Source organism: Brienomyrus brachyistius, chromosome 5 (assembly GCF_023856365.1).
Source record: "Brienomyrus brachyistius isolate T26 chromosome 5, BBRACH_0.4, whole genome shotgun sequence".
Lineage (NCBI taxonomy): Eukaryota > Metazoa > Chordata > Actinopteri > Osteoglossiformes > Mormyridae > Brienomyrus > Brienomyrus brachyistius.
The window spans coordinates 2,556,231-2,579,257 of NC_064537.1; the positions used below are offsets into that span (position 1 = coordinate 2,556,231).

Sequence of the window (23,027 nt, forward strand, 5' to 3'; positions counted from 1 at the left end):
GAAATTGCGTGTTACGTGCACGCACCTGCAGTACGTGAATGCGGGGGCGCGCAACTTAGAACTGGGAGTATCTGAATTTGCCCCCAAAGTCGGTTGTAACCGATTATGAAGTTACAGATCGATTCAGTTGAATCGCCACCTTAATAACTGATTCATCACGATGCATCTTTACGTCCTTCGTCTAAACCACTCCTACTTCCTTTGAAAATGAAAGCGAAACTGTCTCTCTGTACAGAGGTATGAACAGAAATAAAATCGGTAAGAGTAACATTTCTCTTGGCTTTTATCACATATAATTTTTAGTCTCACATAACACGCTATGAATAAGACAACCTGCTATATTTTCTGTTTATCGTTTTTCTAAAGATGCGCTGCTACCCGGCATTATTTCTGATTATCGAAAGACTAAATACCTTTTTATTCCGCATTATACGAACCAAAGCCGCATGGATGGTTAAGGTTACCTGAGCAAATAAATACCTTTAAGCATGCTTTGAAGCTTTGGCTATGTTTTAGTGATATTAGTGAACAATTTAATGTTATTGATGTTGGTTTAGCGACTGCAGGTGTAACGGGGCGGGATACATACAAGAACGTATTTTGCCACTCGAAAAGACTTTTCGAATTAATTTAATTTTGTAAAGCGTGTGATCTATTGATTTTACCATCACATATCAAACTAAAACGCCCGATATGGAGCTTCGTTATTGTTTAGGCATGAAGGTCGGTGCAACACTTAAATGTATTTTGCGTTATTCTTCTCATTAACACGCGCAATATTTTAAATAATAATTTATATAAAATTCAGTCCAGAAAATTCCAGCGAGTTTTAGTTTTCTTTTTTCTTTTTTAAAGGCCCATGAGGATGGTGGACAGCGACGTGGGAGCGTTTGCACTGGTCCTGTCCTGTGACCTCGCTCTCTGGGGGGCGCTGTGGAGCGGGGCGTGTCTGGTGGGGGTCCCGTGCTTCGTGGGGCCTGCTGGGCTGTGGACTTTCGGGTTGCTGCGGTGGTGCCTGCTGTACTGGGTATCCCGGGCGACTGCGGCGAGCGGCAGGGAGCGTCCCTGGCTGCAGCGTTGGGTGGCGACACACAGCCTGCTGAGGCCCGTGTTTGAGAGTGTCCGGAATGTTCTGCACCGCGGCGTCCCTGTCTCCCTGCCGCCGGGCCCCGCCGCCGCGGCCCTGCTCGTGCTGTCATCTGCCGGTGCCTGTCTCTTCTGGGAGCTCAGCTTCCCAGAGGAGAGGGCTGACCGCAGGGCGGCGAAGAAGAAGCACGAGGCCAAGGCACTGCTGATGAGGGTGATCCGCTACTCTCGAGCAGACGCCCCGCACCTGGCCGTAGCCTTTGTCTTCCTCATTCTGGCCGTCGCTGGTGAGTGCATCTCGCTGTGCTGGTGTCGCCCGCAGCTGGCCTCCTGTAAGCACAGTATAGAATAAACAAACGCCGTCACGTTCATCTTAAAGGCAATAATACACAACCCGTGGTAAAAAGTAGATACATTTTTGTTACAGTTAATATTTGGAGCAATTTAGAAAATGCTTTAAAAATGAGTTGCACAGTTTAAGATAAGTTTGAGTATCAAATGTATGAAATTCATGTGAGATTGCAAAAGGATTAAATTACAATTTTGGTTTGAAAATACAGTGTAGGCCGAAATAAGCGTGGGCTGCAGTGTACAATCTGCAGTGTACACCTTTCTGCATCTCCGCTGTTGGTTTTATTTGTATGAGGTTGGATTTGTAATGCAGGGCGGCATGGTGGTGCAGTGGTTAGGGTGAGGGGGGCGGCATGGTGGTGCAGTGGTTAGGGTGAGGGGGGCGGCATGGTGGTGCAGTGGTTAGGGTGAGGGGGGCAGCATGGTGGTGCAGTGGTTAGCACTGTTGCCTCACACCTCTGGGACCAGCGTTCGAGTCTCTGCCTGGGTCACATGTGTGTGGAGTTTGCATGTTCTCACCATGTCGTCGTGGGGTTTCCTCCGGGTACTCCGGTTTCCCCCCACAGTCCAAAAACATGCTGAGGCTAATTGGACTTACTAAATTGCCCATAGGAGTGCGTGTGTGAGTGAATGGTGTGTGAGTGTGTCTGCGATGGGCTGGCCCCCCATCCTGGGTTGTTCCCTGCCTCGTGCCCATTGCTTCCAGGATAGGCTCCAGTAGGATAAGCGGTTTGTAAGATGGATGGATTTGTAATGCTTGGAAACTGTTGTTATGATTTTGAAGTTACTGTAAAATAAGCTGGATAAAAAAAAATCATGAACACAGCACATACCAGAAGTGACTTTCAGCAGCCCAGAAAATTCCAGCGAGTTTTAAGCTGGTTATCCAGCCACTTGTCCATCCATGGTCCAGCTGCTTGCCCACTGCAGGTCGGTAGGGAATGTGGTGTCTGTGTCAGACTGCAGCGTTTCGTACACAAAGGATGAGGACATCTCACTTATATAATGACTTCCATCTTGCAAAATGTTTTGCATGTCCATTCACTTCATTTGGAATAAGTGTTTCATCCACTGCAACAGTAAGCCATTTCTACTTAGAATGTGCCCTCTAGTGGACTGTTAAGGATGCAGCCAGTGTGCAGTTACTGAAAGAGCCGTAAAAACTCCTGGCCCTCATTTCCGCAGGAGAGACTTTCGTTCCCTACGCCACTGGGAATGTGATTGACATCCTGAGCTCCCAGTATGAGTACAGCAGCTTCCTGTGGGCCATTGGTGTCTTTGGGCTCCTCTCAATGGGCAGGTGAGCTGGGGGGGTGGCCAGCCATGAGGGCGACAATACTGTACTCAGTATACAGTAGTATACTAGTATACTCGGTATACTGCAATCTATTATATCATACGGTTTATATCGCAGCATACTGTACTACAGTACTACTACTGGTCTACTTTACTACATTGTTTGAACTGCAGTATACTGCACTACAGTACTACTACAGGTCTATTTTATGATACCATTTATACTGCAGTATACTGCATTACTATAGAGCTGCAGGTGAATTTTTACTACATTGTTTGTTTTACTAGTTATGCATGGTCCCTTTGTTTTGTGTCCACGTATATTCCACAGCTCCTTTTGCGCTGGAGTCCGAGGTGGCATGTTCAAGTGGAGTCTGGCCCGGCTGAATAAGAGAGTCTGTCACATGCTGTTTGGCAGCTTAATGAAGCAGGACATCGGCTTTTTCGAGGAGACTGAGCCTGGTGAGGAAGGGGGTCAGAAAAAGAAAGCATGAGAGAGAGAGAGAAACGCGGCAGAGAGAGAAGGAAAGAGCAGACAGAGAGAGGGAGACGGACTGGGAGCATTGGAGCCCACAGTGCCATGAAGAAAACAACTTATTAAAGACAACCTCTTGCGTTTGTCTTTCCTGTCACCAGGGGACCTTTGTTCTCGTCTGGAATCTGACACCAACAGGATGAGTCTGTCTGTGGTCCTGAACATGAACGCTCTGGTCCGCAGTGTGGTGAAGACCGTTGGCATGCTGGCACTGATGCTGGGCATCTCATGGCAGCTCACCTTGCTCACCTGTGTGGAGATGCCCGTGCTCGCCCTGCTGCAGAACGCCTACAGCACCTACTGTCTGGTATGGAGAGTGCCATCTTATCTTCACGCATTCTGATGCACTGCGATCGCCTGCTGCTTCCAGTTTATGATGTCATCCAGGCTGTGATGTCATCTTCCTGGGACATACTAATGCTGACCATGTTGAGCAGTATCATCATCTTGGGAGACATTAAATCCAGTCCAAACCATCCCCCTGTATGGCATTCCCCCTGCCAGACAGGGCAATTGAATACACTGTTCTAGGACATAACAACTTAGTGCAATCCCCTGATGTCATTTGGTATCCAGATATACTGTGTGATGTCATCCCCATAACACCAACCCTAACTTAATTGGTTGTTTGCCAGACTCACTCTCAGCAGGTGCAGGACTGCAAGGCCAGAACGACGGCAGCTGCGGCCGCAGCCCTGGATGGAGTACGGATGGTGCGCAGCTGCGGTGGGGAAGCCACTGAAGTGAGGAGGTATGAGGAGACCCTGAGAGAGATGCATCGCATCCAGAACAGAAAGGGCGTCGTCAGCGCCGTACACCTCCTGCTGCGCAGGGTAGGATGTTCCCGCCTCACACCATTGCTTTGGTGGATGGCATTTGGCTGAAGACATGAGCTTTACCCACAATGCTCCTCTTTCCCCAGCTGGTCACCATCTTCGTGAAAGTGCTCATGCTGATTTATGGACGGCGGCTGATCCTGCTGGAGCAGCTGACTGGAGGAAGACTGCTGTCTTTCGTCATCTACCAAAAGAACATGCTGAGCAATGTGAAGGTGCTTCACGACCCTCTAGTGCTCCTCTTGGTGCATATTTCCAGAAGCTTCCTTCACCTAGATGGGCCTTTCTTAGGCTACAGTAACAATCACTCTCTCACTGATACCGCTGAACACATTGGAAGCAGCTACCTGTGTGATGCAATTTAATGCTCCGGCTTGGTTCCATTAATGTCACAACAGTCTTGGTCCCAGCTGTTCATCTACGGAAACTTTAAACTCTGAAAATTCTAAATCTGCAGCAGAGGTCCATAACATTTAATAGTGTCTGGCAGGTTAAAATAAACTAGCATGATTTTAGTCAGCGATGATGGTAGAGCTGGTTAAGTAAGTGAAAGCAGTGGTGAGCCAGGTTCTCAGATGAACGGGTGCGGACTGGTCATGTTGGCACGTCCCTGAACACACTGTCCCAGAACGTTGTGCACCCCCTCACCTGTGGGACACTTGCAGATGGTATGGGCACAAAACAGGGAAAATAAAAGATCCAACCCATCCCAACAATTACCTGTTGTATCTGCCGTGGCCCTTAACAGCAGCCTGAAGGCCAAAAACTGAGGGACTGTGAACAAGATTCTCCTACAAATCGGTTCACTACACACCTGTACAGTGTATGTTTGCATATGTGACTGATAGGACTTGAAACTTTAAACAGGAGCTGGTTACCGTGTGTGGAGCCATGCTGACCTCTGTGGGGGCTGCCGCCAAGGTGTTCAAGTACCTGGACAGGAAGCCGAGGCAGGAAGAGGCGGGACACCTGGAGCCCGTCAGCCTGGAGGGACGCGTGGACTTCAGGAATGTCACCTTCAGCTACCCGTCACAGCCAGACAAGCCTGTGCTTCGGGTGAGCTCTGGGGAAAGCTGTCAGCGGTTTGCCCAGCTGGCTGCACGATGAAGGTTATGGTAGAACTGAATGATGATTTTAGCTCAATTAGCTGACCTGGAGCACAAAATCCCACCAAAGGTCATAGGAAACCTGTAGTTATTCAAACTGGTGTCAGGGGGCAAGCTTGCTCCTTCTGTCTCTCCTTCTGTCTCTCCGTCTGTCTCTCTGTCTGTCTCTCTGTCTTATGGAGAGCAAGATGAGACAGGCCAGAAGACAATTTCTTAACGGGTGGATAAATTATCACTGTTCTACTATAGTGACCTTATTCCAAGAAAGCAATAGCTTGTAAGTCATCCTTCGGCCAATATGGCTGTTTCAGTATATTGAAGAATTTTCTCTAGTTTCGGGTTCAGTGTGGCATTAGTAATTTTCTGCTGATTTTAAGTATTTGAGGTAGCGATTGTCAAATGAAGCCTCATGAACCATTTGCTGTATTTTGTGAGCCCACTAGATGGTGCTGTTTTAGGGTGCTCTGTGCTCTCTGAAAGGGTAGTGTCCTTGTTTGAGCCTGAGACAGTATGTTAGCACCGTTGCTAAGTATGTGGTAAGCAGTGACGGACAAAATACCGCTTCATGAACCATTTGCTGTATTTTTACCCCACTAGGTGGTGCTCTCTTTTCAAAAAAGGATACAAAGCATGTGCCAGAAAGTAAACCAAGAGCACCATCTGGTGGGGTCAAAAAAAACACTGTAGATGGGTCATGAAGCATCATTTTGTCCATCATTAGTAGTAACCAAAACTTTGAGCCCTGCAGTTCTGGAGGACTCTGATGTACCCCAAGTGGTACTTAAGACATTTTAAATGATTTGGGTCTGGTGTTTACATTGTGCATATTGTGATGTTGACTGCCCGGTCTTGACCCTTTGGCATGTCTCTCTAGGGGCTGACCCTGACTTTGCAGCCTGGGAAGATGACCGCTCTGGTGGGGCCTTCTGGGGCTGGGAAGAGTTCCTGTATCTGCCTGTTGGAGAGGTTCTACGAACCTCAGAAAGGGGAAGTCCTGCTGGACGGAAGACCCCTGCACCACTACAGCCACCGGTATCTGCACAAGCAGGTGAGAGCCTGCCTATCTGTGCAAAAATATCTGTTGTGTGGAGCAGGTACTGGTGGCAAAAAGCAATGTGAATGGACACGCGCATATAGTGAAAGAAGCACCAAGCAAGGACTGGCTAAGGCCCCCGTCATGTCTATCTCCTAATCTGTCTTGGGGCAGGTGGTTCTAGTATCCCAGGATCCTCAGCTGTTCTCCAGCTCTGTGAGATGCAACATAGCTTATGGTCTTGAAGAATGCTCCCTTGAGAAGGTGAAGAAGGCAGCTGTGAAAGCCAGCGCCCACGATTTCATCAGCGATCTAGAGCATGGCTACGACTCAGGTAAACGTACCATCTGACACACGGACCTGCCCTGCGTGGATCCTAAGTCACTTGTGATGCGGGTCCTCCGTAATGCCTCTATGTGCCACAGACATCGGGAAAGGTGCCGAACAGCTGGCAGCTGGAGAGAGGCAGCGGCTCGCCATCGCCCGGGCACTGGTTCGAGAGCCACGGGTGATCATCCTAGATGAGGCCACCAGACATATGGATGCCAGCACACAGCATGCGGTATGCTCCCATGGACTGTTAGTGACACAAGTATGGCACTAGTGTACCCTAATCTTAGGGAGCAGGTGTGTGGATTTGAAAATAAACACTGGCTGGAAACACGCCTGCCAACCTGAGGGTTAGATTAACATGCATTTGGCCAGGTAGTCGTAAACTTCAGTGAAGATCTTGGTTCTAACAATACCTACACATTTCACAAGGGGGCGCTGAAGTGAATTTAAACATAAAACAGTATGCAAAATACAGCCAGCTGTATTCCCTCAGGTTTGTATTTTGGTGTCAGGGTTTATGCAGCAGATGTTCATGCAGGAGTTTTGAAATGTTTCATCCCTAACTGATGTTCCACCCCAGGTGCAGGATGTCCTGTCTGGATCCGTGGGCCAGACGGTTCTGGTAGTGGCCCACCACCTGCAGACTGTGCAGAAAGCTGACCACATTGTTTACCTGGAGGACGGGGTGGTGGTGGAGCAGGGAACGCACGCACAGCTGATGGCCCTTAGAGGGCGCTACTACAGGCAGAGAGAGAGGCTGTTTGATCTGCCCGTCGGTGCTGGAAACTGAGGCCAGCAAGTGGATTGCAGTTGATGGGGGCTACCACTAGGGGGCGTGTTGACACACATAATGTTAAATAATGTCATGGTGACTAAGTGGTTGGGACAGTTCCCTCACGCATCCAGGGTTGGGAGTTGAAATCGCACCTTCACTCTGTGTTTGTTACCACAGTATTACTGTTGGGTATTGATGTGCCTGTGTGTGTAGGCACTTTCACACTGCTGGAACTTTTTCCTGGAACCAGGGACTTTTGTTGTGTTCATACCACAGGAACTCAGCCTAATTGTAGTTCCTCAGAGGCAGTTCCAGAACCATTTTTTAGTACCTACTCTAGACTGTACTTCTGTTCAAACATGAACTACTGAGGAGGCTAACTGGCTGATTGGGTGACCACAAACACCGGCACTAACTTGGAAGTTAGAGATGTAGTGGAGGAAAAAACGAGCAGATGGAATTATTTTTGTATCCCATTTAAATTTAATGCATACTTTTTAATATATTTTCTGTTTGCGTCTTTATATTTCTGCCTTGGAAAATTTGATCGCTAACTAGTATACTTTTGTTTAACATCTCTAGTGTTGCTGGTGAAACTTGCCAGCGCTTATTAGTGCGATAACTTTACATCGTTTTTTATTCTGTGGGAAAACTGAATATGTTTTCACTCATTTCATTTTTATCATGGATATGGAAAATTATCTGCAGGTCCCGCAAGGGGGAAGCAGAGAGCCACTTAGACGATGGTTCAACTTTGCCAGAAAACCTCATGTATACTTATATGGGTGGCAATTTACAGGATAAACCTCAAAAGGTTTGTATTTTACTGTTTAAAAGGTAATTAAACCAACTTTAAAGTGATTTGCAGAGCCTGTGTTTAACTTTCAGCTGTGATTTATGTAACTGCCACTTGTCACCAATGAGGAGCAGATTTGGTACATCTCACACTGTCCACTCTTTTCCCTGTGTGTGTGTGTAAAAAAAAAACAAAAAAACAAATTTGCACTTTCAGATGGTATTCATAGCCTTATTGAGCTAGTATCGGAAAAATTAATTGCAGTCTCAAAGCACTTATGTAAGTCGCCCTGGCTAAGGGCGTCTGCCAAATACTGTAAATGTAAATGTCCACACACTCACGCGCATATGCACTTTCTGCGGATCTGAATCACTTCACCCTGAAAAAAGATCCTGTATCTGACAGCACCTGCGACGTATCACAATACAATGCACAGAAAAATAAGATGGCCGTTATTTACTGATTAGGCATTTATTGGAAAAGAAAGTCCCCCTCTTAAGAGGATAGTGTTCAATATACACAAAAGATGCGTACAAATCGATACTTTAAATCGTCAACCTTGCTCCCAGAGTCTGGAAATGTTTGCATGCTAATGTCCCATGCAGTGATTTGGAAGGTAAATCGCGCTCTCTTTTCTTTATTGCTTTGTATTTATTTATATTAGTTGAAATGTTGGTGTCATTACGCCGTGAAACCATGGAATTTTTTTCACGGATGAAATGATACAAGCATTGCCAAAGCAGGATAAATGGAAAACATATTGAAACTTCTCGAGTTTGTTTTTTGAAAAAGTTTTGTGTATGAAAGCGGCGCAATCTCGCTTTGAATGTTACAGATACTTCTATTACGGGTGGTATTTTTCCAATTAGCGCTTTAGGTGCCTGATTATTTTCCGCGTCTCCGCGCGGGTATGGGCGCGCCGACGCTTCCGCTGTCCGCGCGCATCCGCGTGCCCGGGGAGTTCCTGCGTAGGGTCCGCCGAGACTCTTGGTTTTGTCGGGTTACGCTTCAGCTTTGTGGGGCATTACTTTAATTTCAACGGTCCATTTAGAGTGTAATATAACCGTTAACCTCAGGGCGGCGATGACGGACGTCCTGAGAGGTGAAGGTAGTTACCAGCTGGGAAGTTTCGGCATTTCAGAAGTCCATGAAAAAAATGCCCTAATTTTAAAGAGATTAGGTGCAGAGGGTTATGTTTAGCTGTAAAGATGTGAGATACCTGTGCTGTTCAGCGCGCTTAAGCATGTATGCGTAAAACCCGTGCATATAAAAATATATTCATGAGTATTTCGAGTAAGTGTGTATGCGTGACCGTAGCAGAGGGACAATCCTTGCCCATTACGGGAGGGGGTCCTCTTCCCCGAGTCAGCGAATTTTACAGAGCGAGATCCCCCACGATTTTCCGGATTTCCCGCAAAACAAAATTATCATCTTTGATACAAATTTGCTCTTTCAAGAACGATATTTTTGTCGTGGGGTTAGGACCCCCCGACAGAAAGGCAGGTGTGCGCATGAATGTGATGATGTTCTGTGCTGTGTGCGCGTGAGTGTAACGATGTGCTGTGCTGCGTGCGCGTGAGTGTGATGATGTGCTGTGCTGCGTGCGCGTGAGTGTGGTGATGTGCTGTGTGCGCATGAATGTGATGATGTTCTGTGCTGTGTGCGCGTGAGTGTGATGATGTGCTGCGTGCGCGTGAGTGTGATGATGTGCTGTGTGCGCGTGAGTGTGATGACGTTCTGCTCTGTGTCCTTCTACCAGCCAGGATTTGTATGTTGTGTCGAGATGAGAATGAAGGGGCCATACAGCTGGGTGTAGCGGTTAGCGGTAGCATCCCTCCTCTGTGCTCGTCGCCGGTCACTCAGACACGTCCTCCCCCAAGTTCCCTGTGGAAGCACACAGACCGCAGGGACAAATCACTCTGCCGGTGCCCTGCTGCTTGGTGGAAAAGCAAAGGAGTGTTTGTGTGTATGTAGGAGTTTTGGAGGCAGGTCCTGCAGGGCTTCTATGCGCAGGCTTTCATCCTGCTAGCGCTCTTTAGCTCTGAAGTGGCCCATTACCCTAATGACGCCAATTTACATACCGAAAGTCAATTCGAAAGTGACGGCTTAACTAACCCTGATTGCCGCAATCACCGGTAAATTGTACTTCGACGTCGGCTATCAACTCTTACTTGGCAAGAAGTTTCTTAATCAGTCTGTGCACGCTGACATAGAAGCGGCAGCGTCTGCTTTGCAAGCTAAGTACGCTATAACTAACGTCGCCTTTTGATAGGTAGGCGATAATACTCCTTCCCTCGGTGAACGCATCGAATATCGCTATCAGAATAAAACCTTGCTATTGGATCAAAAAGAAAATCAGTTGTATCGCCCACTCCCACTGTGTAGTCAAAAGGCGGCTCTTGTATAGTGTAGGTTTTTGGGCGAAAGCGCAGTGCGTAGATACGTTGTAGGTGATAGGGTAGGACATACAACTGTTTTAATCTGAAAGCCTGCTCGCGGAAGGTTAGGCGTGCATCGTAAATTATCATGACGGTATAGCCCGTTTAAAGATTAGTAGTTATTCGTAGGATCAACGTGGAAATAAGTTTAAAGAAGCCCCTTACGACTAAGGTTTCTTCTCCGTCTGCCTATCATTTGCTTAGTAGATACTTTTAGTTTATCTGTTTTCTTTGAGCTATTCTTTTATGGAAACTGATATTTTCATGGAAAAGTTTAAAAATCCGTATCTTCCTTGCTATCTTCACCAATAGCAGGACCTTAACCAAATAGTTGTCTGCTGTCAGCCTGAGATGGAGGACCACTGTTTTGTGTGTGAGGTGAGATGCTGTCTCACATCCCAAACTGGAATGGACGCAGTCCCAGCCCCAAACCTCACTACCTCATCCAGAGGCAATCCCATACTCTTCCTGAATATAAGTATACAGTTTTAGTCCCAAAATACTGTCTTTTGGTCCAGACTCAAACTGGATATGTCCCACTACTACGTTCCAGCTATGTGGGTGTATATTAGGGTGGGGGGGGTGCATATCTGACTTGTTTTTGAGAGATACTGGTCTCTTCTTTGCTTCATGTCCAACTAAAATCCTGCAGAGATGCAAGACTAATTTCTAGCTTACTGGAAATATATTCTAAAATAGAATTTAATATTTTAATTTACTGATAAAATGTGTGTGTGTGTGTTTTATTGGGCAGAACCTGACAGCGCCTAAGTATGGAAGGCTTCTGTGCTGAAAACACAAGAAGGACCAGCTTTTGGGCAGCACTGTGGGTGAAGGTGGAAGGTGGTCTGTAGCAGCTGCTCCTACTGCCAGGCACGTTAGCAATGGAGATTTTGTTGAAACGTGTCTGTTTCATTTTGTGATGGTGGCCACTTTTTGGTCTGTTTTTGGTTTCCTGTCGAGGACTTTCTGTCTAACCTGTGCATTATAAATATATATACTGTCTTTTTTTTTTTATTCAGTCCGGTGGCCTGTACTACGAAGTGAGGTTACTGGCTTATCGGGGTAACTTGTCGGATTTAAGGTGCCACAGTTTAAATGGACTTCATGTTTGTTCATTTACATTTTGCGCAGGCTACCTTAAATCCGACAGGTTACCCCGGTAAGCCAGTAACCCCGCCTCATAGTACAAGCCCCTGGTCCCTCTATCAGTCAGAGGCGTGGAACAATTTTCAATAACAAAACAGCATTTCATGAACTTTAATGAATAAGGGAACGATAAATTTTGATACTAGACATCGATATACAACAAAAATGGGAACTTGTAATGCCTGCTGATTGTTCTTGACACACTGTAATGGAGGAAGGGAGGGATGATGAGGTGTGTGTGTGTGTGTGTGTGTGTGTGTGTGTGTGTGTGGGGGGGGGGGGGTTGGTGGTTCTGCGTTGTATTTCTGTACTTCAAACCACATTAAGCCTTATGTTAGCCATATTGGTTAATGAGGTGCATTACCGGCTTGGTATGGATTCACGTGCCGTTCAGTCTGCATCCAGACTTTGAGAACCTCTGCTCTAGTACCTGCCTGGTTCTCTATTGGTCGGTAAGCATGCTCTGACCTTCATTGGCCATTGACATTGGTGGTCTTGTGTTCACTTGGTCCCGCTCGCTTACTTGCTCAATGGCGCCCCCCCTTCTTGGCCTGTCTCGTCTTCACCCGGCAGCTGCTGAAGGCGGGGCTGTCCCGCACCTGTTTGCCCCTCTGATGGGAAGGCGAAACGCATGTGGCATCTGGGCGCTGCCGGCTGGTGTCCATCCACCTGGGGGTAGGGCAGAGAGAGGTCCTCAGAGTGGGGGTTGCTGTGATGTCCACAAAAATGTGACTAGGGCATCTCGATTGTGCAATATCACATGCGGCACCAGGCAAAAGTTTGGACACGCCAAGCCACTTACAGAGGACACTGCTGGTGTTGCATCACATGACCTTGCCACCTGACTTAGATACAGTAGAAATGGTTCTGGAGGAGTTTGACCAGATAGTGAAGGCAAGTGACCAATGACCACTCAGTATATATGTGAGATCTCCTTCAGGACTGCAGGAAGGGCATCCCGTGAGGCCTACTCATAAAACTGGCGTAGAAGAGAAAGTAGGAGCAGCCAGTTCCTGGAGAAGTTGGGGTTAAGGGCCTTGCTCAAGGGCCCAATGTTGGGATCACTTGCCCGACCACTGGCAACAAATTAATTTTGTCTAATGCTTTTACTGGTCAATGCATAATTCCATGTTATTTTATGGTTTTGATGTCTTTTTATATGGAAAAAGTATGAAATGTGCAAATAACACTTTCTGTGGGTAGGTGTGCCTGAACGTGGACTGGTACCGAGTTGTACCCATGTACTGTATTGTTCTGAGGTGTGTCTCCCAGTGTGTGACCCTCACTTGCGTAGTGGAGTTAGCTGGCAAGTGCAGCTCCAGGGGTTATTGGCTAGTGTGATGTTCTGGATGGTGCTGAACTCCAGGCTCCGTGGGAGGGTCCTTAGCTTGTTGTTTTCCAGGTGCAGCGACTTGAGGGCTGTTACTCCAGTGAAGGCACCTTCTGAAAACTGAGCAGGAGAGAAAAACCGAGTGAACCATAGCAAACCTCATCATGTTGCTCAACTCGCAAGGTCAGCAAGTCTTAAAAATGGACTTTTCATTCATGACCTGCATCCCTTAAAACTCTTCATCTACACTAATCTGTAACTGTCAGTTTTCCCCAGTGGGAAAAAATTGTGTAAACAGGTCTGCTGACTGTTGAATTTCTCAACCCCTTACAAAAGTCCTCCCTTCATTGGTATCCATCAGGGAAAATAGCCCCCAAAACAGGTCATAATTTTGCTGGGCAGTTACACTCACATTAAAGTCCCACTTAGGGTCTCCCGGTCTACAGTCTTAGATGGACCTCTTGTCCGACTTTATGCGCTTTTCTTAAAATGTTAAATCTCACACCTAACTGCAGAATCTGTTGATCTCCAGGGTGTCAGGTCTGCAGGAAGTTAGGGGCGGGGGGGGGGGAGGGAACAGCAGAGGAAGGTAGGGGAACAGGGGGCAGGTGGGCGGCCTCTTGTGCAAGTCCAAAATATTCGAGGGCACTAAAGGAAATTTCCACTGGTGAGGGCGGGTGGAGAGAGGAGGAGGGCCTGGTAATTTGAGGCAATGGAAGATGGATGCTTTCCAGCTCCAAGGGTTGTTTTTCTCGATCCTCGGTCTCAGATCCATCCCCTCGTCTGCCAGTGCTGCTGCAAAGGGACCGATTGTCCATTCACCTGAGCGATGGCACGCTAAAAATACTCTTCATGGGCTTTGGAACACCATGCCTCTGTTTACCTGTCTCATAACCCTGACCTGCGCACAGGGCACACAGTTTCTGTGGTAAGAAATGGAATGGGGGTGGGGGCTTTGAGAATATTGCATGTGTAATGATTCGTCAGGATATACCTGGAAATAAATAAACATGCCTAAAAATACCCACTTTTGACTGTAGAGGGGCTCCTTCTCCCGAGGCCTACTTCACTAGTGCTCCGTGCCTTCTCACGAGGGCATGGAGGCTGAGTTCCCTGCATTTTTATTCATTCTGTAGTTTTCCTACACCTTTTTAGAATGGAGAGGTTTAGGTAAGGTACAGCGCACCCCCATTGCTGGGTAGGACAGTTCAGACAGAGATGCTCTTACGGTGGACAGCTCTTAGATAGGACGGCTTGTACTATTCTCATGAAACAGCTCATGAACACGTCTTATAAAGGTTCTTTCTCCATGGTCTCCTGGTGGACACGGATCACCATTTTCTCACAGAACATACTGTACACCAATTTTACACAGGACAGTCCTCATGCTGGCCATACACTGCAAAGCTATCCTGTTCCAATGATTTTTGGCTTCAGATTTTGTTGTCACATGCTCAGAGGAACACAGGGGTGCCAGTGGAAGTCTTTACATACCATCTTCCATCTCTGCTTTTAATTAATTGACCTCAGCTCTTGGCTCAGTCTTTTGGCCTCAGCATAAGTAATTCTGGGCAGCCTGCCTAGACAGTTGTCCTGAATTGTGCCTGAATGAGCCCCAGATAGCCCAGCGGACGGACGCAGTCCCACAAAGGAATCCACCGAGAGGGTCAGCGGTCTAACCATTCAACCACAGGAATGTGAGGTGCTCTCTCCATGCATCTATGCAGCATCTGCGCCTGCAGTTTGATGGGGAGATCAGGAGATGATGTATCGCCTCCACCTAAAGGAGGCAAGGTCAGCTCCTTCACGGCACATCACTTGCTCTCTACTTCTGGAGAACATGTGGAAGTATAAAGTCTCTACCATGACAAGGAGGAGCAGCAGAGACGAAAGGTCATGGGATCTCTAGCTTACCATGTGCATCCTCCAAGGAAACGCCTGGTCTGCCTTTACGTCCAAGAATTCAGTTCGGGTCTTTTATAAACTAAAACTCAACAGCTTGGAGACTAACACACTAACACATCACCCCCAGCATAAATGCACTCCTCAGAGTTATGAATGTCCACATCATCGCATCACCCCTGACATCTGGGTGGGATAAGATGAATATGGAACGTCAACCCTGATCTGACACATTGCCGTGTAAAGACCCCGCCCAGTGTTTGCACCATGACATTTTGAGACTCCCTAATGACAGCACAATGAAAGCGGCTGCTTCATTTCGACCATCCTGCCCATGCCAGCATCACCATTTGCTTTCATCAGATAGCTTATCTCAGTCTAAGGTCCCGGCAGATGAACGTGCATTATAACAGTTTCATTTACTGCATATCACATGTGAGGGTGGCGCAGGGACTCATCTCTTCTCAGTTGTATTTGGTTGTATTGGCACCATATCTATTATGTATTGATTATGTTTTTAAGTGCAGTTGGTCTTTCCACGTTGTATACAAGAAATGAGCTATCAACACAGAATCCTGCACCTCTGGTGATGAAGAGGTCAAAGCCTGTTCCAGATCTAACTACCATTAGTTTTAGCATGAAATCCACTATTTATGCTCCAGAACCAGTCTGGGTTCAGATCTTGCCTTACCTCTGCTTTGAACTTACCTTCTCTAAGCCCATGTTATCCAAAAATAGCTTCTCCATGTAGCGACCAAAGCTCTGGAAAGCGTTGTCCGGGATAGTCTTCATGGGGTTCTTGGAGAACTTGAGTTCTTCCACCACACGCAGTTTGCTCATGGCTGCACTGGGATAGGTGGCCAGCTTGTTGCGGTCCAGATGCAGGATGGCTAGGTTCTCCACATCATCCAGTGAGCCAGGCTGCAGTGAGGTCATGTCGTTGCCACTCAGGTGCAGCCAGCGTAGGTCTTTGGCACCAGTGAATGTGCCTGCACGTAACTCCTGGACCCGATTATCATTGAGCTGAAGGATAAAGAGGTTGATCATGGGTGAAAAGATGCCGTTGGATAGGTCACTGATGTGGTTGCCATCTAGGTAGAGGTAGGTGAGCTCTGTCAGGTCCTCGAAGGCCCCTGGTTTGATGATGCTGATCTCATTGTTGGACAAGTAGAGGTAGATGAGCTTCTTGAGGCCCTTGAAAGCCTGGCCAGCAATCTCACGCAGCTGGCAGTGTTGCATGTGCAAGGAGACCAGGCCTTTGGCATCAGAGAAGGTGCCAGTGGGCAGGACACCCAGACTGTTGTGCTGTAGGTTGAGGAGCCGCGTGGCTGCTGACACACGCGGGGTCTTGGTCAGCCCCACATTCTCACAGATGACGTGCTGCAGGTCTCCATGGCAGTGGCACTGGCTCGGGCACTGGCTGGGTGCCCCCCATGCTGCAGGGCCAAGTCCCAGTGCACACATCACCACCAAGAAGTGGTCCACCCGCATGCTGTTGCTGCTTCTGTTCACCTGTCTGTGGTCCCTCTGTATCAGCAAACCCCCCCCAGGTAGGTACGGAGTTAAACACAGATTCCAAGAGGTTCTGTGAAGAAGAGAGAGAGGGAGATGCAGAAGAAGAAAGAGGGTGAGAGGGAGGACTCTGAGAGGTGGGCACTGAGAGAGAGAGTGTGATTCCAAGTAGAAGTAGAGGAATGCAAAAAAAAAAAAGAGCCCACGCTGGATTTGAAAGGAGGACGGCGCTAAACTGAACACAGCTCTATTTATAACATTTATTTGAGAAGAAAAAAAACTGCAAAAAGCAGCCAACACATTACGTGGAGAGGTCTGCAGGAGTGTCTCAGAGAGTTAACCCTGCACAGACCGGGCTCTTCCACCTGTACCAGCCTGTAGTTCAGGAGAAGTGGCCCATTACGTGGGATGTCATCAGAATGAGGCCGCAATGAGGATGTTTGTCCTCGTTGGTTATGCTTCCGGAAGGGGGGGGGGGGAGTGCTGATTGGACTCTGTACGGGAAAAAAAGTCCAACCTGGCAAAAAAATGTTAAAACTTGACAAGCCTCTGGAATTTCCTCAATACGACGTTCCCTTTAATGTGTTGAGTCTGGCACCCTGGACTCTGCCTTGCAGACATTTTTGTCGTTCCTCTGTCTGTGGCGAGAGAGACAGAATTTCTTCTATATGTATAAGTTTTTCTTGTGTTTAATCAGGTGCAGGTGCCTCTTCTTGAGGGCCAGAGGAGATGCTGCTTCTAGGTAAAAAATGTATGGATTTCTGTGCTAAAAACCATATATGCCACCTGCCACCAGCACAGGAGCTGTGGGCACCATGTGTTACTGTGCCTATGATCAGAAGGTTCCAGGTTCTAATCTCAGGCTCAGCAGAACGATGACGCCTTCAGACCCTTGGTCAATGCCCTTAACTCTAATTGCTCCAAGGACTGACTGACCGTGCTTTTTCAATTTATGCCTTGCTTTGGATAAAAATGTCTCTGGTTGGATGGAGTTAGTCTCAGATGCTTGATGTAGAAGTGAGAAGAAGCAGTCAGGCTGTAGTGTCCTGGTATAAACAGCCAGAGCACTAGGGGGCAGACAAAGTACAGAAAGGTGAAGGTGAAGAAGCTGGGAAAGCTCCAGTTGAAGGATAAATACCAGCAGGTCGATTTCACCTCTGAAGCATCGCAGCCACTGATGTATTTATGAGCCACGATCACAGCTCACAGGACAGCTGGAATCTTGTGCTTGCTCAACAAATTTGACATTTCAACGGGAATCTGTCTCTGGGTCCTACAGGTGAACATGCCCACTGTTCCAGACGTCTCATTCCATTGGATTTCGCACTTCACAGCCAAGCTGCCTTTTGCCTGATTAGTCTCTTGTGTTCAGCTCTTTTCACAGCCAGAGGAAAGATAATTTTCTCCAAGAAACAAGACGTGTGTTTGTCTGGTTCAGTTAGCACTATATCCTGGAGTGTTTTGGGATTTCCATATACAAAGTATTGTGGTGTATCGTACAAGTTGCTCTACTGACATACTCTCAGGCACGCTGTGGTTGTCCCTGCAATACTGATACTGTCCTGGACCTTGGACTCACACACCCTTTCCCAAGCCAGAAGGTCTATTTAGTGAAAAGAAAAGAGGGGCTGAGGACTGACAGGTAGATAAGGGGTCAGATCCCACTGTGAGACTGCCACCCAAAAGCCGAAAAAAATACACTTTCTGTGTAAGTCCGCTGATCTCCAGACCTGCTTCCCAGAGACTGAGCTGGCATTAGGCAGGAGGACAGGCTGGGGTGGCCTGGAGCTGTACGACTTCTCAGTTATGCATCAGATATTTCACCATCCTGATACCCAGCCATGCCTTCAAATGCTAATATACTGCTGCCCTCCATAAGATAGATTATGTTGGGTTACTTGTTTTGATACACAGATTCATGCCTCTTGGCAGTAAGGAAAGCTGTACCAAGGAGAAGGACGTAGACGCTTGCAGGGCCTAACTGGCCGCTGTTACCCCCCGTTCAGTTTCATTTAGGGACAAAAAAACATATTACAGCCTTGTAAAGTCTTTGTTTCTGCAGTCTGATGCAGATCCGTGCAGCAGCAGCAATTAGGATGCAGTTACCAGAAAGATGACGTCTTCGCCCCAAACCACAATGTTAACACTTTTAAGAGGCTTGATACTTCACTTCAGCAACTGGCTGCATCTGAGTTGTTTGTCCTCCTGAAGGATACTACAGTGAGCACGTAAACCAGTAACCATGCCAGAGTCTTTAACTGGTGCCCATTATGACTCTAACGGCATAACTACTCAAGGGTGAGAGCAATATAGGCACAAAAGTGGCACAGTGTCCAGAGAGATGGCAGAAGCGTACAAATGGGATCCTGGACAGCTGAGTGTGTCGTCTCACTTGATCCTTACAGGAATGTGACATTTCATAGGAAGAAGCAGGCAAGGTCCGGCGGATTGGGGACGTTAAGTCTTGTCAGTATGATGGCTTGGATTTAATCATCTGAAAGCTGTTATGTTAGATCTGTTAGCACAACACAGCACTGAATCCAGAACTAACATTCTGTATTTGTTATATGTTATAACTATGGATATTAATACTCTAACGTTTATTGTTAAACATCACAATCACTGCTCGAGATTCCATGGATTATCCTGCGGATTTCCCCCTTAGTTTCCAGGTGATTTTCATTTATATCTATCACATGGTACATTGGAATTCTCTCACTCCAGCTGCCTGTAATATTCACACTTAGGTCTGGATTACACATATATTTTTCTGTTTTTAATAAAATTGTGCCACATACTGTTAAGCTTTTGGCATGATTAAGGAGACCTACAAAGGCTAGGAACAGCTCATTTTTTCACTTTAGGGTTTGAGAAAATTAGATTAACGATGAGCATAAACATTTGGGGGGAAAAACAGCCGTAAAGACATTTTGTAAGCAAACTGTGCTTGTAATAAAAACTGAAGCCAGTTAACTCTCAGTCTTGGCAGAGTGTGAGTCTCAGGTTGTGTTTAGTATGAGTTTGAGGAGATTAAACTTCACATATCTTCCGGTCACTGCCCTTTGTCTGCTGTGAAGGGACAGTGGACAAACTGGGAAAAAGAAAAACTTTTTTGCAAAGCAGAGGATGAGAGCAAAACAAGGTGCCTGCCAGCAAAGTGGCTCCTAAGGTCAGCTTGATGAGTCATAACTAAGTTCTCGTCCAAATGGCCTCCTGTTTGTTTGTTTGTTGGACTCTATATGGACCCGCCCTTCAGTCTGGGAGAAAAAGGAGCGGGCGTGGGTGGCGGTGGGCCGGGAGGAAGAGGAGCGGGCTTGGGTGCCGATGGGCCGGGGGAGGAGCCAGACTCCCACCGTCTGCAGGGTAAGAATGTCTTGAATGCAGTGGGTCCACCCTAAGGAAGCAGGTGGTATGGTGGTTAAGTAACCACACTTAAAAGAACAGCTCCCTACTCTTGTAACCCTGCAGAAGGCTGGGGAATGTAGCCGGAATCACCCCAGCAGGTATGCAGATGTCTGAGCCAGGCTGGTCCCTCTGAGTAGGAACAACAGCCAGACAACACAAAAGGATCTCTGTTAGGGTACCCACAAATATTCAGCTGTTTGCCCAGACCTGGCCTGGTTTTTATATATACACTCTTTATTTAGCTCCTGAATAGGCTGTGATCTCGTAATAGTTACAGCCGTTCCTTCGGGGTCACAGGGAGTTCTGCTTTTCACCGTTTATCTGCTTCCGCTTGCTTTGCTGAAATTGGCAGTAGGACAATAAAAAAAGGTTTAAATTAACTAGGGAGCTGCTGCTCCAGCAGGAGGACGACACCGGAGAGCCACACTGACCCTGACAGCATGTAATATCAGCAGGGCTCTTCAGGCCAGAGTTTGTCTGCTTTTACCATGAGAACATAGTCACTGACCACTGGTACCAGTGACAGCTCACTGCATGGGCCCAGCTCCTCGCTGTAATTTCCCCATCCTCCATACCTCCATGGCCACGGGGAAATGTCCCACCCCGGCTGAGCCAGATCTGGGAGGGACTGCGGTGTGGAGCAAGAAATGCAGCCCCAGAGAGCCTGGCAAACCATCGGAGCAGCAGCGCTGTAAAGGTTATGATTCTCTGTGCAAGGGCCCACATCACAACACTGCAGACATTTCTGCACATTCCCCAGTGTGTCAATGCAAGTCAATTTGGATTTTTAAAGGGCTAAGAAAATATACTATTCTGTGATACTTGTTTTGGTTAATAGACCTGATTCATGCCTTTTGGCATCAGTGGCAGATATGACAGGTAAGTGTCCACTGACTGAGTGGAGCACGATCTGTTGATTTAGAGCCTCTGTTCGTAATAACATGCTACATACTGTAACACCACATATCATCAGACCCTGACAACCAAACCACACATTTAATGCTGCTAACGACAACAACAATATACTTTACGTGGACTGTCCATTCCCAGATACCATTCCAAAGCGCTATAGTGGCCAGAGACCAGAGGAACTGGCTCCCCCTAGTGGCACATCCGGATGGTGTAACAGCCATTCAATGGCTCACCTGAGTAAACAACACACTGGACATTTCCTGGAGCTCAGATATTGCAGTTATATTATTACATTTTATTAAATGACACCACATTGACTATATTCATTATAAGTAGAGAAATGACAATACTGACATCGACTGTGGTGTAAATCGGTACATCGCCGATGCATTTTTCAAAGAGGGCTTCACTTCTGTCAGTCTGTCCTTGTTTCTCAACGCTTAAAATGTCTTAGTTTCAACAAATCCTCTGTTGGTCCTGCCGTTTCCCCCCACATTCCATCCTGATAATTCTGTATATCCAACTGTTAGCCAATGCATAGATTTAAGGAATCGGATGCGATCACGATCCGCTGTCCGACGCCTCGGGTAACGGGATCCCCAGCGCGGTCTGGGTGTGACCCTGCAGCTGCTGCTTCGCCTCTTCCACCTGCTCTTGAGTGCAGCAGTCCTTCAGGAAGACGATGGCCAAATTTCGCAATCGAGGGCTCCGGGAAAGCGAGAAGCGCAGCATGCACTGCAGCACTGCGTCGCGGGAGGCGAGTGGGCGCGTATCGGCGGCAGCCAGGTTCATCAGCGTGCCAATGGCCGACAGCACAGTCTCTTCACGCCGGCTAGACAGGCAGCCCGTCACCAGCTCCACGCCCCCGCTCTGTACGATCTGGTCACAACAGTCGCGGTCCGCGCTGAGGTTGCACAAGCCTCCTGCAGGCCACGCAATAGAAGCAAAGAAACAGGCAGAAAATGAGTAAAATCAAGCATCGGAAACCCAAGGGCAAACCTCCTGGCACATGCAAAAGGTACTGCACAAACCCGTATTTCAAACACGGGGAGGTTAATGACATTTGGACATGATAATCAATGGCTGTCCCAGTAACGACAACCGCTATAGCTGGATCCTCACGCACCAATGCCGAACTCCACCAGGTTGTCACTCTCCTCCGTCAGCATGTCAAGAAAAAGTTCGGTCACTTGCAGCCTCCTGAGATCCTCCACGTTCCTTGGATCATATGAGAAATTGGCCAGGTTCGCTAGAACCTGTTCTTTGGCTTCTATAAAGGAGTCAGAGGAAAGTGATTTATTAGAAATATACCAGTAAACAATGAACGCACTCACTGACGTCAGGCACAGAACGATGGTCTTATACCAAGTAACTTTAACCATTAAATATCAGTTTTGCGTGCGCCGCCACCATCATTCTCGAAGCAGAATTTAAATTTTAAAACCAAAAAGTCACGGTGACGCACCGTCACTATCGGTGTCCTGGAACTCGGTGACCAGCGCCTGCAGGTATTCAGAGCGATCCGACGCCGAGTAACGGCGCCGTCGCGACATTATTTGGGTTGGCTTTAGTCTGACATACAGGAAGTCAGCTTGTGCTCATTCTATGTTACCATTAACTAACTGCTGAATTACGGCTTAAAGAACTGAACCGCACGGCACCAACATAGCCAGAGGCCGATGTTTTCGCTCCATTGGTCCGTCTTGGAAACTCGTCCCTACTGCGACAAAATAAAATACATTCAGGATCCGGTTTTACTCCGTTCTTTCTGAGTTCCTTTTACACACTCCCCGTTAATATTCAGAATTATCGCGTTAATTTTAATATTTTCAGAATTAAAAAAAAAAATGTCTACGTTGTTAAATTATTCATATCTGTCTTACGTCTAATTGCGGAAATGTATTTTACGGATTCATCCAAGATTATATAAAGTCATCATCATAAAAGTATTAGGCGAATTATTGCATTGCTTTGCAGACTTCATGTTATTCTTTTTTACCGCATACTAACCTGTTATCTATTAAAACATACGACATACGTTTTATCATTAATATGAGTATTACTTATTGCAACATTTGTTTTAGTTTAAGTGAAAAAAAATAGCGGGTGTTAAATGGAAATGAGCATGAGTTCCGGGGAACGTGTTCTTGTGACGCCGGAAGTGAAATAAAATCACACCGTTCTCGCTGCAGCAGGTACGTTACTGCGTGGGGTCAGTGCTCTTGTGCGTAC

General features: G+C 47.1%; 3 protein-coding genes across 3 annotated transcripts; 1 reads left to right on the forward strand and 2 right to left on the reverse strand.

The window, feature by feature from the left end:
• On the forward strand, nt 1–8,212 carry tap2t (transporter associated with antigen processing, subunit type t, teleost specific). Its single transcript, XM_049014668.1, has 12 exons — nt 1–258; nt 856–1,373; nt 2,623–2,737; nt 3,065–3,195; nt 3,370–3,575; nt 3,904–4,101; nt 4,191–4,319; nt 4,972–5,160; nt 6,085–6,258; nt 6,418–6,577; nt 6,669–6,805; nt 7,157–8,212. Exons 2-12 carry the CDS (start codon nt 860–862, stop codon nt 7,364–7,366), a joined length of 2,163 nt encoding a protein of 720 aa, XP_048870625.1. The 5' UTR covers nt 1–258; nt 856–859; the 3' UTR covers nt 7,367–8,212.
• Nucleotides 8,213–8,599: 387 nt separating this feature from the next.
• On the reverse strand, nt 8,600–16,695 carry chad (chondroadherin). The gene is made up of 4 exons (XM_049014672.1): nt 15,675–16,695; nt 13,021–13,184; nt 12,258–12,403; nt 8,600–10,031 (listed from the first exon to the last, which is right to left on the reverse strand). Exons 1-3 carry the CDS (start codon nt 16,455–16,457, stop codon nt 12,262–12,264), a joined length of 1,089 nt encoding a protein of 362 aa, XP_048870629.1. The 5' UTR covers nt 16,458–16,695; the 3' UTR covers nt 8,600–10,031; nt 12,258–12,261.
• Nucleotides 16,696–21,075: 4,380 nt separating this feature from the next.
• On the reverse strand, nt 21,076–22,608 carry armc7 (armadillo repeat containing 7). The gene is made up of 3 exons (XM_049013470.1): nt 22,261–22,608; nt 21,922–22,065; nt 21,076–21,718 (listed from the first exon to the last, which is right to left on the reverse strand). The coding sequence occupies exons 1-3, from the start codon at nt 22,346–22,348 to the stop codon at nt 21,357–21,359; spliced, it is 594 nt and encodes a 197-aa protein (XP_048869427.1). The 5' UTR covers nt 22,349–22,608; the 3' UTR covers nt 21,076–21,356.
• Between the last annotated feature and the right edge of the window lie 419 nt (nt 22,609–23,027).